The sequence below is a fragment of the Camelus bactrianus genome, chromosome 34, assembly GCF_048773025.1.
Source record: "Camelus bactrianus isolate YW-2024 breed Bactrian camel chromosome 34, ASM4877302v1, whole genome shotgun sequence".
NCBI lineage: Eukaryota > Metazoa > Chordata > Mammalia > Artiodactyla > Camelidae > Camelus > Camelus bactrianus.
The window spans coordinates 15,893,700-15,907,561 of NC_133572.1; the positions used below are offsets into that span (position 1 = coordinate 15,893,700).

At 35.8% G+C, this 13,862-nt stretch overlaps 2 protein-coding genes across 19 annotated transcripts in view; one reads left to right on the forward strand and one right to left on the reverse strand.

Annotated features, from left to right (window-relative positions):
* The first annotated feature begins 31 nt into the window (after window positions 1-31).
* On the forward strand, window positions 32-4,512 carry ETFRF1 (electron transfer flavoprotein regulatory factor 1). 15 transcript variants are annotated; one of them, XM_045510315.2, is made up of 5 exons: window positions 80-231; window positions 999-1,101; window positions 2,846-3,351; window positions 3,440-3,531; window positions 3,610-4,512. In XM_045510315.2, the coding sequence occupies exons 4-5, from the start codon at window positions 3,481-3,483 to the stop codon at window positions 3,820-3,822; spliced, it is 264 nt and encodes an 87-aa protein (XP_045366271.1). In that variant the 5' UTR covers window positions 80-231; window positions 999-1,101; window positions 2,846-3,351; window positions 3,440-3,480; the 3' UTR covers window positions 3,823-4,512. The 15 variants fall into 15 exon arrangements, with proteins under 15 accessions (XP_045366275.1, XP_045366276.1, XP_074213510.1 ...); XM_074357409.1 differs by having other exon boundaries at window positions 45-128; window positions 2,846-3,531; XM_045510312.2 differs by lacking the exon at window positions 2,846-3,351 and having other exon boundaries at window positions 45-128.
* Window positions 4,513-4,764: 252 nt separating this feature from the next.
* KRAS (KRAS proto-oncogene, GTPase) overlaps window positions 4,765-13,862 on the reverse strand; it is a 36,643-nt gene continuing 27,545 nt past the window's right edge. For 2 of the 4 annotated variants that reach the window (XM_074357401.1, XM_074357402.1), the window contains exons 5-6: window positions 13,443-13,566; window positions 4,765-9,241 (exon numbers count right to left, since the gene is read on the reverse strand). In XM_074357401.1, the coding sequence (XP_074213502.1) occupies window positions 13,447-13,566 (120 nt within the window). In that variant the 3' untranslated portion in view covers window positions 4,765-9,241; window positions 13,443-13,446. Of the gene's footprint in view, window positions 9,242-13,215; window positions 13,217-13,442; window positions 13,567-13,862 lie in introns of all 4 variants that reach the window. The other 2 variants (XM_074357404.1, XM_074357403.1) reach the window with 2 other exon arrangements.

Here is a 13,862-nt window from a genome sequence, read left to right on the forward strand (position 1 = left end):
TCTTCCGGACGGCGCCCCGCCCCTTTCCCCTGATAGGTTGCCCCACGCCCACGGCCGCCCCGCCCAGCGGCGGACGCACCGAGGAGTCGGAGCGGCCGGAGGATTTTACGGCTGTGGCGTGCCGGAAAGTGCGTGAGTGCAGCGCCTGGGCGTTTTATTCCGTTTTCCGGGTCCTGGGGTGTGGAGGCGGTGAAGTTTGCTCTGGGCGAGGACCACCGGCTGTGGGAAAGGGTTTGTAAGCGTCTTCCAACGTTGACAGTCCGTCTTCCTATTTCCCTAGAGTGGTTGGGGCGAGGCCTGTGCGGGTTTCGAGAAGGGGGCCGCCGGCCACAGAGCTGGGTCAGGTGACGGATACCGGGCCGGCGGCCTGGGCCTCAGCAGCTCAGGCCAGCGGGGGCGGGGCTCGGCTGGCGGTTTAGACAAAGAGGTAAATAAGTTGGCTTCCAGAGGGTTGGTTATTTTGAAACTGACCTTCGGATTCTTCTCCCTGGACATAGTTCTGTTTACTGTCTGGGCAAGGTGTATGCCGTTTGTTTTTTTGTTTTTTTTCTAGGAGCTCTAAACAAGAAGTGGTAATGGTTGGAGGCAATTCCTGGGTAAATTATACCTACAGGTGTGAAGGTTTCTGAGCCCCAGAAAGACTTGCTAAAGTTATGTGCCCAAGGTCAAGGTCACATTTTCATTGTACCAACCGATAGCACAAGAATGTCAGTCTACCCACATAAAGAAACTCTAGCAACTTACACCAGCAGGGAAACTGGAAAAAATTAAGTGATTAAGAAATTAAGCTCCTTCCAAAGCCTGAGTTCTCCATGGGTTTAGACCTAAACTCTGTCAAGAAATGCTTTAAAATAACTGGCACCATTTCTCATGTCTGACATCTAGTTTTATAGTGTGCTATGCCTTCCCATTTCGTTGACTAAATGTAGTATTAGTAAATAAACATTGCTGGCTGAGCTGGTCTTTGTAGGTTAAAGTGTTACTTACTCTCTCCCCAGAAATCCAGATTGTGTGGTAGCTATGACATCTCATCTCCAGATCTCTGGCAGCAAAATAAAAACATCTTAACGTCGACTTCATATAGAGTTCTGAAGCTGTTTGGTATGGAACTAAGCTTTTGTTTTAAGTTAGTTTTTCAGCCAAACTACAATGTATATGATACAAAACCTCAGTCAAGTCTGATGGGGATAAGGAGGTGTTATGGTAATCACAAATTACCTAAAATGGTGGGCCTCTAGGGGAGAGACTTGCTCAAGTTCTCATTCCAGCTTCCCCCCAGGGAGGAGGATTTGCTATGGATGTGTGAGAACAGGCTGGGCTGTGTTCTAGGGGATCGCTGCTATGAGATTATCCCAGTGAGCCTGGTTGTCCTCTAGTACCCCTTACAAGCTGCGTTAAGAAGCCTATTTCCTCGTCTCTCTTTTCTACTTGCAGACAGGTGCAGTACCTACCCCTGCCATATGTAACCATCTCCTTTCAGCTCTCTTGTATAATCTGGCTTCCGGGTAGGCCTAGACCAAGCAGTATACCAGCGTTGGGGGACAAAGTCTCTTGCCACCCACCTCTCGGATTACATGCCCTTTGGTGCTGGCAAGTGTTTGGGGATAGATTTTTGTGTGAAGCTTTTTAGACTCAACTACTTTGGGGAAATGGGCTTCATTCTGTTTGAATCAAGTCTGAACTTCATGGGGAAGAGTGATTAACCAGGGCTTTGGGCACCAAAACTCTAGTGAAATGACAGTTCTCACTTAACCCAGAAGTGGAGTTGATTAAGGCTTAAATCCTTAGCCCACAAGTCACTGGGAAAGAGCTATGGATGTGAACTGTATGCCTGCCCCCATCCAAGATCTCAGAATGATGGGGACTTCTCCCAGTCCCTAACTCTTTTGGCTCTTTACAAAGAACAGTAATCTCCACGACTTTATGCAGGGTCAAGGAGCAAGCCCAGTTCCCTGCTGCATTGAAGTTGTTCACCAGTTGTGAACCTAGGAAAACCTATTTTTCCTGAAGGCTAAAATAAAGGCCTGAAGGTCGGCATGCAATATAATATAAACTTTAAAAATTCATATATATTAACATATCGAAGAATGAGACAAATTTACTTCAGTCACAGCAGCTACTTTTATTTTGCTGGGCAGGTCCTTTATTGTGCATAATTTGTGAAAGGGCAACAGCTAAAGGACAATTTAAGCCACATCTCTAAAAGCTTTCACAAATTACAAATTGTGAATTAAACAGAGCTATGCTCTTTGCCAGGAATCAAACAAGCTATAATGTAGATTTAACTTAATTATTTTAAAAGCACAAGGCTTTTAAGAATCATTCTTCAGTAAAATTAAACCACACAAAAAATGGCTTTCAGCCCCCCACCCCAAAAAGTTTTAAAAATGAAATTAGGTGTTGATGTAGCTGGTTAAATACACCCATCTAATTTCACTCCCTTCCACAACTCCACTGAATTTTCAGTAAAGAAATATAAATTAGAAAAATGAAAAGAGATGACAATAAAACCTTGGAAGCTGCAAAACAAATGTGACCTAGCACACTAGAAAAGCCAATTTATACTGCATAATTCTCAAAGTTACTGGGGTCAGGGCCACTGGAATTGGAAATGAAGAATGAGGTAGCGAGGATTACGTGAAAACTGTTTGAGAACCACCTCTAAGTGACTGCACCCCTCACTCCCAGAAGACTGGAGGTTTATTTCTGGACAAAACACTAGTCTCTGGAGTGGGTTGCAGGCATACCCAGTACGTGAGAACCACGCTGGAAGATTAGGTGAATTTGGGTGTACAGTGTTGTATGCAAACCCTGATTCCTCTTCCACTTCTTAACGTTGAATTAGCAAATCCTCAGAAGTTTGGAAGACTTGTCTGACGAATCTGACCAGCCCAGAAGGATCGGCCTAAGATACTGACATCAGAGGTTCTCCCGCAAAGGGCCGACTCACATCATCCTCAATGAAGCTCCGTCTCTAAGCTGCAACCATGTATACAGATCTTTTAAAAAACTTTTCTGTCCTTTCACTTATAAGAATGGACAGAAAAGTATTACGTTTTCTAGAGGAAAGCTCAGAAGTGATATAAAAGCAGAAAAACAGCAATTTGGAGGAAAACAACAGAAAATTGCATGAAAGCTGATACTAATGAACTCAGAAAAAAGTTGTTCTGCTACACTGTACGCTAGTTACTTGAATTAGTTCACATTATTAGTAAATAGGGGAAGCATACGGGCATTAATTCGGACATAATTCTGTGAGAACAGGTATCTTACCTGACATGTTCATAGCTACACCTCAGTGCCTGGAATGTCAAAGTGCTCAGTAACATTTACTGGATGAGAAAGAAAAAGGTACCATTTCCCCATATGTAGAATCTTTTTTCTTTGATTCTTTAAGACTACAATGCAGTTATTTGTAAAAACATTTCTTTTTCTTTAGGTATATATATTATATATAAAAGTGGATGCTTTCCATGATAAATGAAAATGGCTAATTCTTTAAGAGGAGAAGTACTGAATCTTTATAAAAATGTAAGTAATTGTGTTGCCAATTTTATAAATGTTGTATGACATAGACTGTTCAGAAATACGTAATCTTTCTTTTTTAAGCTGCTGTATCTTGGACGAGACTATCCAAAAGGAGCAGACTATTTTAAAAGGCGTCTGAAGAATGTTTTCCTTAAAAACAAAGATGTGAAGGACCCAGAGAAGATCAGAGAACTTATTGGACGGGGCAAATTTGTAATGAAAGAACTAGAAGCATTATACTTCCTTAGGAAATACAGAGCTATGAAACAACGCTATTATTCAGATACTAACTGATCCCTATGACTCTAATTTGACAGAAAACCAGTGCCAGCTGTTCATATATCCCAGATACTACAAAAATAATTCTTATTTAAAATGTCAAGATACACACTGTGTAACAAATACCTGAGCTGCCTTAATGAACTAAAATATGTTTCAACTTCTATACATAATGAGAGCTTTATCAGTAGCCTTTATGCTCAGTTTTTATACTAAAATAGCAATTTAGCCGTATGTAGCTGACTACCAGTTAAAAATTGATGAGTATCCAATTTTGAATGACAATACAATGTACTTAATTTTTAGTTAATAAAATTTTGCCAGTTATTCTTACCCCTTCATTTTACTGAAAAGAGAATGCCATTTAATGCACATTTAAGTAAAGCAAAATGATTTCTCACAAATTTATTCCTCTCAACTTTTGAGGGAGTTCCTCATTCTGAACCCCATTTGGTACATTAATAGCACGTATTCAAGGTTCACTGGAAAAGAAATAGCATCTGGTAATGATTTCGGTGCAGTTAAAATAATATGTATAGAGAGTTAAGATCACTTCTGGACTCAAAATAGCCTGCCAGCAGTTGGCATTACATATATACCTATTTAATTATTTCCATTATTAATTTTGCTACTGGCTCCCTCTGGGCCCTAAAACAAGGTGTATCAATTACCTTCTTTAATAAAAATAAATAATGTTATACTGTTCTTTTTGTCATAAAGGCAGATTTCTTTCTTTTGCATCCACATCTACATGAGTTAACGTGGCAAAGGGCCTAAACCTAACAAGATTTCAAGCCTTTGCATAATGTTCACAGCACCTTTCACATACAAAAAATATATCTAACTTACGAGTTGCAAAAAAGATTTACTAATACACCGTAGCGTCTGTGGCTTATAAACTGTCCCGTGTCAACTGCAGGGCAAATGTTTCAAATTTCCATCAAGAAATACACACTATCATAGTCACCATAACTATTTTTATTACATTACAATAATTAGGAGCAGTACAGTTCATGACAAAAATATTACAAATTTCAGATCACTTCACAGCACATACTCCTATAAACATTTAAAAGTTAATTTTAATTAAAAGAGTGGTCATTTTTAAATTTAATGTTTGATATGACCAACATTCCTAGGTCAGCGCAACCAAACGATGGAAAACAACTGGATCACACTGCAGATGTCCCACGAAGAAAAGCACAATGTACAAAATGTGCATGTTTCAGTTTACACTATACAAAAATAGTTAAAATACATTCCAGGTAAACATGTTACATTAAGAAATAGTACTAGTAAGAAATTGGCACTCAAAGGAAAAATGCAAAAGTATTTTCAACATGAAAACACAAGACAGTGGAATTGGAAACTTGTGGATAAAACATTACATAACCCATTTGAGCTCTATAGAGAAGGGGACCTTCTGTAATTGACATTTCTGCAGGTAATAACTCTGTTTTCCCTAAAGTCATCTAAAATTGCCTATTATCCCAAACAGGCACTTAAAACTATTAAACTAAAACAAGTATTAGTCTAGTTATGACTATTCTTCAAGAACTCATGTGAATATATCTTCTTTAGAAAGAAAGAAATTTCATTTTATGAAGGAATTTACAGCTATCAGTTGTATGCTGTTCAGTTTCTCAATGTAGATTTCATGCTACCCAATATTAACACCAAAGTTATTCAGCTTAAAGTAACTAATGGGTAGTTAAAAATCATTTAATACATAATCAAGAAATTTTTTCTGTTTGACAAATGGAAATGACAGTTTTTATTGCCTACCAAAAAACCTAAATGTGTATATATTGTTTAGAAAAACATGGTTAGAAGAAAAAAAAAAAAACACTGGAATACAAATGAGATGAACTTGTGCAAACTGCAACTTAACATGCCTCACAAAGGTTCTATATATTTTAGGACAAAATTGTGCAATGGTGGCAAAGATTCTGATAACCTACAAAGTTAGGTTCTAATTCGTATATGCAGTGTGACTCAGTTAAAATAGAGCCTAGAATTCCTAATTGGGAATATTCACTCAAATTATACTACACACTTCTGCTACATTTTTCCACAAACATGTTAATGTCTAAAACTATGTAATTTAGCAATTTTTTTTCCAACTTCAACAAGGATTTTTATCTTTAAGGCTGTAATAATTAGGTAACGTTATTTCTAGGATTCTCTCTCCCCTTTTAAAATCTCTACAAAAACAAACCTTTTGTTAGACCATTCAAAATTCACATAATAAAGAATAATTACCACTGCCATAAAAAAAAATTGCCCAGCTACATCAAAAATTCAAGAGTCCTAAAAATCCCCTCAGCTATGCACTACAATTCCTGAAATATGGCCATTTCTTTCTCTTGTGTAGAAACAAGAGGAGGTACTATATTAGGTCTTAACACCCTACCTAGATAATGATCCATTAACCTGTAGTTTAGTGTAGTATTTCAGAAATCACGCTGATTTATACACATTAGTTTCCTTTTCTGTGAATTAGTTCAGGCATCTGTTTATTTGCACCCAGATACACACCACTAGTTTAGAATTCAATATTTAATTTTTAAAGTCTGTTTTAATTACTTAGACAAAGAAACCAACTAGAATATTACACACATGGGAATTTTAATACTATCTGACATACAACTTAATTTGTTCTATAACTGCCCCAATAGAATCACATACTTATGCAAAATAAACAATATAATCAAATTTACTCCTTCAAAACAATAAAGTAAACTGATTGACTTAATTTTAAAAAGTTGCTTGATTAAAGTTTGGAATCAGAGCAAAACAGTTATTTCAGAACTGAAAGAAACCTTTGAGACCAATCCTTTCTTTGCAGAACTACAATATGCATTATGTTCTCTTGGGTCATGTGCCAAGGGCCTCACCAAGAGACCCCTCTAGAATATAAGCACTACTGAAGGATTATGTCCCTTGTGTGGAGACACTGTAATATCCCCAGTGCCTTGTGCAGAGCCTGGCATCTAGTAGGCACGCAAATATTTGCTGAATAAATGAGTTCTGCTAAAAAGTAAGCTGTATGAATTAAATTTTAAAGTATCTTTGATTCATTGTAAGATTTTAGTTTTTAAAACAATGGAATGTATCACTATTACCAGGGCTAGTCCTAGTTGCAGATGGTGTAAGGAATTCTTTGAGCACTACCTTTATTAAATTCTCCTTCCACTGGATAGGGTTCTGTCTACTCCAAGCAAGTATGAAAATGCCTACTTAGTCACTAATGGGCCAGGCAGCAAAGAGATGATGTTCAAAGGATCAAGATTCAATTGCTACAGCCACCATCTGAAAATTAGCGATTAGGTCAAATTCCGCTGTGGTATCTGTCAGATTATGTTGAGCCTGCGGAAATAAGATACAGGGCATTCTGATATGACTTGATGGGAAGCCTTCATGAAGACACCCAAAGCAGCAATAAATCTTGAAGTTAGGGGACTTAGAACTAGAAAAAGCATCAAGTCATGGGGCATGTGGAAGGGTAGGCAGGCAAGACAACACTAATATGGGAGAAGTCCTGAAACTGGAGAATGGATATTCAAAAATAAGCTTCACCTCTTGCACAATTTTGCCTAAGACTGGTACTGAAGATGATAACACAGGTAAAAAGTTACAGACCGTGCTGAGACTGACAAACAGGTACACCCTTATGTAAACTGAATGTAAATCACATAGTTGTAATGCTAGATACAGCCTCGGAGATGACTTCTTTTAACATGAAGAAACAGACAGTAAGTGATCTGCCCATCAGATCACTGTTGGGAAAGACACCTAACTGGAATCCAAGTCACCTTTCTCCTTGTCCAGTGATATTTTCACCTCGATACACCATCTCACTTCAAATATTTTACAATAAGTTAACATTTTAAATGCACTGAAAGAATCATTTTGTTAACATTAATTTATCTATTTTATAAGTATTAGATATTCTTAAATATGGACCAAACTTGTGAAGTGTTTATGTAATGTTACTTTAGCCGGTGTTAAGAGAACCAGAGCCAATACTCAAGATTTTGAAACTTTTTAAACATTTCATTGTTTAAAAAAATTAAAATCTTGTCACCCCACCCTAAAGTCTCATTTAAAATAATGGTTTGTCTTGTTTTGGGTTTTTTTGTTTTTTTTTTTTTTTTTAAATAAAAGTGATGTTCCTGAGTAGGACTACCACACGAGAATGTACCTTGCTGAGCTATCCAAGCTCTCTCCTGGCTCCCACTTTTGACCCACACTGGAAGACCACAGGGATGCAGTCCATCCTGTGAAACTCTGTGAAGCTCAAAGGTTCACCCAAGGCCTGGCCTTGCAACCTCGGTCTCTTTAACACCTACTAAGCTAAGTGGCCCAAATAATCTTTAACATCACTACCAGAGTTAAAACCATTTTCAAAGACTGAAGTTCAAGAAAAGACTTAAAAGTTATGCTAAGAAAGAGCACTCTGACACGGGGAGACTATGTTTAATTCCTATGAGAATTTTTTACACATTAAAATTTTTTCAATTACAAAAATTGAGTAGCATGTAAATATAGCCCCCAAATGGTTGTTATAATCCTCATTACATACTGGGTCTGCCTTAACAGGGAAAGCTATTCAGAGTATTATAGGAATTTATCTAAGGTGGAGAGTAAATGGCCTTTTAATATTTTCCATTGCCTTGTATTTTTTTTTCCATTTTTTCCCTTTTTATAGAAAAAATATAGTATTTTGGGGAATGTGACCATGACAAGTAGCAGTGGAAAGAAGGAGAAAACCTTTGTGAACAAGATAACTTTACATTCATTAAGGGTAACTGAAACCGTAGGACACGATGCCAACAAGATGAATCTACAGGAAGCCCCTAAATTTGTGTTCCCTCAATGTTTCAGTAAAACCAATCATGAAATCTCAACTGAAGTTATAATTAGTAATTAATTCATATCTGTGACTAGATAAAACATAGAATAGGGATGATTTGAAAGCTTCATTAATTTGTTTCACACCAAAGTTCACAATTGGTAAGAAAAATAGGAAGTAATCAATTGCATGCACCAAAAACCCCAAGACAAATCTCAGGTGTTCAGTTTTCTTTTTCACAGGCATTGCTAGTTCAAAAACCAAAACTCAGGGAATACTGGCACTTAGAGGAAAAAAGTTTCCACTGTCATTTTAAAATAAGCATTCAAGATAAAAGCTAACAGTATGGATGGAGCAGAAAGAAAATTAGGTAATGCTAAAACAAATGCTAATAATTTAGTGTAATGTACAAAATTACCACTTTTACTTAAGTATGCCTTAAGAAAAAAGTACAAATTGTATTTACATAATTATACACTTTGTCTTTGACTTCTTTTTCTTCTTTTTACCGTCTTTGCTCATCTTTTCTTTATGTTTTCGAATTTCTCGAACTAATGTATAGAAGGCATCGTCAACACCCTGAAACAAATAACAAGTATTAAAATGTGAATATACAGGATGGCTTGGGGTGTACAGGTAACAGAAGGATATGTTACTAATGGAAACATTAATATTGAGAAAGGATACTTAACATTTCTCTTTAGGCGACTGAATATATTCTTAAATGTCTTCATGGATATTTGGCTTATATAAATAGGAACACTGATTTTCACTAAAGTCAATGGCACAGAATCTTATACATGGTTAACACATGACTTTTTCCCAGAACTTAATTTGCTACTAATTTTTTCCATAGTGGCCAAAATATGTATGTATTTGTGTGAATATGTATTTATACTCCATTCTCCCTGAGTTTCTAGACATTTGATATAAGCCCACGCAACTATGTACTGTTTTCATAAATACTGTAATGTTTGAGCTTTGGTTCCATACTTATTTAAATCTATTAAATTTAAATAATTACCAAGTAAACAATAATATGCTTTCAGTTTTCAAATAATATATGTTAAGGCATTAGTTTCAATTCATATACTTTTGATATGAGAAATTCCCAGTGACCACAACACAAAACACACTACCTTGAAAAATGTGATACCTCTCTTTGTGGGAAGAGGAGCTACATCATTTTAACGGTGGTGTCCTCTGCCAAATTGGAGGCAATCTTAAAATTTTTTTTTTTAAGTTTCTGTTTATTTAGTATATTAAGTATTCAAAAGTTTGCCATGTAAAGTCAAATGCTGTATCTTTGAAGAAATTTCCATTTGGTCATTTTGGCCTACATCTATTTGTGGTCAAAGCAAGTTATCTAAGTCAACAATGGCTAAAAGTGATTTCAAGTCAGAATAATTTTCAACCTAATCATTCATACCCAACATGAGAAACGGCACTCTGAAAGTGGCAGCAGGACAGCAGATTTTAACCCTGCAATACTGGTCTGTAAGATCCATACGTAAGTCAATTCTTGTCATACCACTGTTAAAAAGCAAATTAAATATAGAAGAAAAATAAAAAAATTAAAGAAAAATTTGATCCTGTATATATTTTAAAATCTTTCAACTGAGTAGTATCAAAAAAAAAAAAAAAAAAAAAAAAAGCCTGTTAACCTAATAATGTTTTCAAACCTAGCACTAGAGGGAGTCTTACGAACAAACACGCACCAAATGAAGCTGTATAAATCAAGCCACTTTAAGAGCAATGAAAACTGGGTTTTTACTCATTTAAACCACCTCTGTTGAATATTAATATAAACACATTCATTAAGTTATATATTATCTTGAAAATAATTTAAAATTTGAAGATTTAACAGTGATATATCATTTCTCCTTTACTGCATTACTAAGATCTTCTACAATTAATATTTCAAAATAATAACAAAATTAGTTCAGGGCATTTTCATTCAAGTTACATTTAACTAATTTTCACAATAGATCTAAAATTTAGAAAAGTATTACCAATATTTTTAAAGAATTAAACACAGAATGGGAATGAGAGGCTTGCTCACATTGAAATAGTGGTAGGAGAGCCACCAGCATTATTGGTTTAAATACCAGTGAATAAAAGTCCCCAACGAAGCCCCCAGACTGCACTCACTCATGTTCTGGTATCACTACTGATGTAACATATGCTTCTGTTTCACTCAAAGGAGAGGGGAAAAGTGGTCAGACAGCTTATCAGCAATACAGTCAAGGCTTTATATAAACCTTCATGCTAACCCTCACACATATAAAGAGCAAAAAACTTCCAATGATATAATAAAGAGTAATTATTTGATAGCTCACCAACGCCTAATTTATAATTATAAACTCTTAGAATGACATGGAATCATAAAAGAGGATCTCCTCCAGTTTCCTACCCTCACAAATTCCCTTTGATCACACATCCTTATGTAGTCTACCCCATTTCAACTCCTTTTATAATGAAGAAAAATGTCAATGGTACCAAAATGGGGAAGCAGATAAAATGAAGAACCATGAGACGGGTATAGAGAAGACACAGCCTAAGGTGAAGACAATATATAAGTATTTAGGAGACAATGAGGGCAGAATCTGATAATGTTACCTTCTAAGATTCTGACAAATACTTTACATTCATATTGCACTGAACTTTCCTTCTTATATAATCTCACTAAAATTAATGACTTCAATGATTAGGGAAATGTTAAAATAGGGCATTGAATGCCTTTTTTCATGTGGGAATTAATCATTTCACAACACACATAAAAGACAATTATTTTGTTTAAACTCATCATTTTGGGATGAAGAGAAACTAATTTGTACATATTTACCTTTCTCAAATTAATTCTGTAAAAATATTTTGTTTAAAATTTTAAGTATTACCCAAGTACTTTTTTCTTTATGTAGATGCTATCCATATCCACTGAAAAAATTAAGGACTCGGTTCATCATGCCCAACAATCTGACATTCAGACCACAGTCACTGACAACGTAGTCTGCACAAATCAGAAATGTTAGAAAAGTATATGCTTTCACCTTTGCTTTAAATAAAAACTAAATCATAAAGCTTATTCTAAATAGTTCTACTTTTAAAATCATCTAATAATAAGACAATAAGAGGAGAGAATTTAAAAAAACTATCACCTAAATCTGGTCACGCCTACTATTATTTTTAAATGTTTTACTTTTCAGACTACATCATGGTGTTGTTTCACCACAACTTTTAAATTAAAATATTGCTTTACACAGTGATACTCAAAAAATATTAAGCATTCACAAATCTCAATAAAAATTCATGCCAGTCACGCTTTGTTTCTTCTGAGTTTAGTTCATCAGTATACCACATAGTATCTTTTGGAACTTAGGCTATTATTCAGATGTTTATTTTATATTTGGGGAAAATATATTACTTCAAAATTTAAACTCATATCATAAAGAATACCAACCTTTAGTTTAATCAGTACAATAAATGATGTTCTATAATTTTATTTCATGTTCTCACAGAACATTACATGTTACAAATAATATGCATCAAAATCTTAAGCTTTGGCATGTACTTTACGGCATCAATTCAGTGAAATATTTTCTGAGCAAGACCAAATTTAATATGGGTTGGTTTAACAATGGAAATTGAGAAATTTCACTCAGTAAATCCAACTAGGCAGCTACTGTGTGCCAGGAATCTCATTAGGCCATGGACATGCAAAGATTAAAAATATATGATTCTGGCTAAGATTCTTACCGTACAGGACTCAAATATAAAAGGGGTTATTTCAGTTTAACATGGCGAGCATGGAGCAGTTACCAGCAGTATACTGGGAACACACAGGCAGAGCTTTATGCCCAGTCTATGGGGCTGAAAGAAAGATTCTTAGAGAACAAGAGATTAGACAATCATGGAAGTGTATCAGGAAGGCTAGGAGCTAAGAACACTGGCTTTCCAAACAAGAGCAACAGCCGAGACTCAAGGGAAGGTAAGAAATAACGAGGTACTGATTTACATAAGGACAAAAACATTTCAGGCAAGGAGTTTTTAGAGAAAAGGCCAAAGGCTGAAGAGGGAGGAAGGTGTTAGGAGCAATATATACGCTATGAAACTTGAGACTTTGCTCTATAGTAACAGGTGATTAGATTTAAAGATAAGAAAATGATGTTTCTTTTAAGTATCTCTCTCTGGTTACACTGTGAATGAAGGCAGCAAAAGGTAAACCAAGTAAGAGGTTACAACAGTGCCAGCAAGACCTCATAGGGGCCTGAACCAATGATGTAACTAAAGTTAGAATGTAACATCTTAACAGGATTTGTAGTTGCCTCCAGATGGGGGTGAAAAAGAGGGGTTTAGTAATCATCCCAAGACTGCCACGTTTCTCACTTGGGTAAAAAAGTGACGATGCCACTGAGTCAGAAAGCACAGACAGAACAGGAGTTTGCTTGTGGAATGTCCAAAAGAAAAACACACCGTCAGAGTGGCCCTTTCCCGCCTTCTGGGCCATTCACCTGACCCCTCTGTACGGCTCCTCACATTTCTTCTCTCTAGACCCTGTGACAATGGTCATCTAATGGTCTATGGTCATCAGAAACGCCTCAATTATTATTAATTCCCATTAGATTAAAAATAAATGTGTTAACCAGGGAAACAAACTACAAGTTTCTTACTTTTTAATACTTCACATTAGAATCCACACCTAGGTAAGTTCTAAGGTGGTTACTACTTTGTCACCTTTGAAAAAACCTGCTTTCTGCCAAAATTAATATGCTGAACTTACCAGATTACATTACAATGCATTTTTTAATTTTCACACAGCCAGGAGTCTTTTCTTCTTTGCAGATTTTTTTCAATCTGTATTGTCGGATCTCTCTCACCAATGTATAGAAAGCATCCTCCACTCTCTGCATTGTAAAACACAACTTTCTTTAAAGTCTGTTTCATTGGTAAAAATAATTTATTGGGACAGCCATGTGCAAGAAGTTTGAAATTATGAGCTTTACTTGAGAATTTGTTTTTAAACAGACATCAGATTGTTTGAATGAAACTGGGGATTCAATTTTAAAATATGGGCTTAAATCCTGGTTTGTTCTTTAAAGTCAGTTTTATTTTGTAATGTGATTAGAATTAAAAAAAAAAAACTTAAATTAGGAACCTATGTATCAACTTAGTGCAGTCATTTTAGTTTGCTAGTTCTGGA

What these genes read in the sequence shown, in the direction of transcription:
- ETFRF1 (XM_045510319.2), top strand. Translation starts at nt 3,481, where the DNA reads ATGAAAATGGCTAATTCTTTAAGAGGAGAAGTACTGAATCTTTATAAA. An exon ending in TACTGAATCTTTATAAAAAT is followed by an intron (nt 3,532 to 3,609) that starts GTAAGTAATTGT and finishes TTCTTTTTTAAG; the next exon opens with CTGCTGTATCTTGGACGAGA.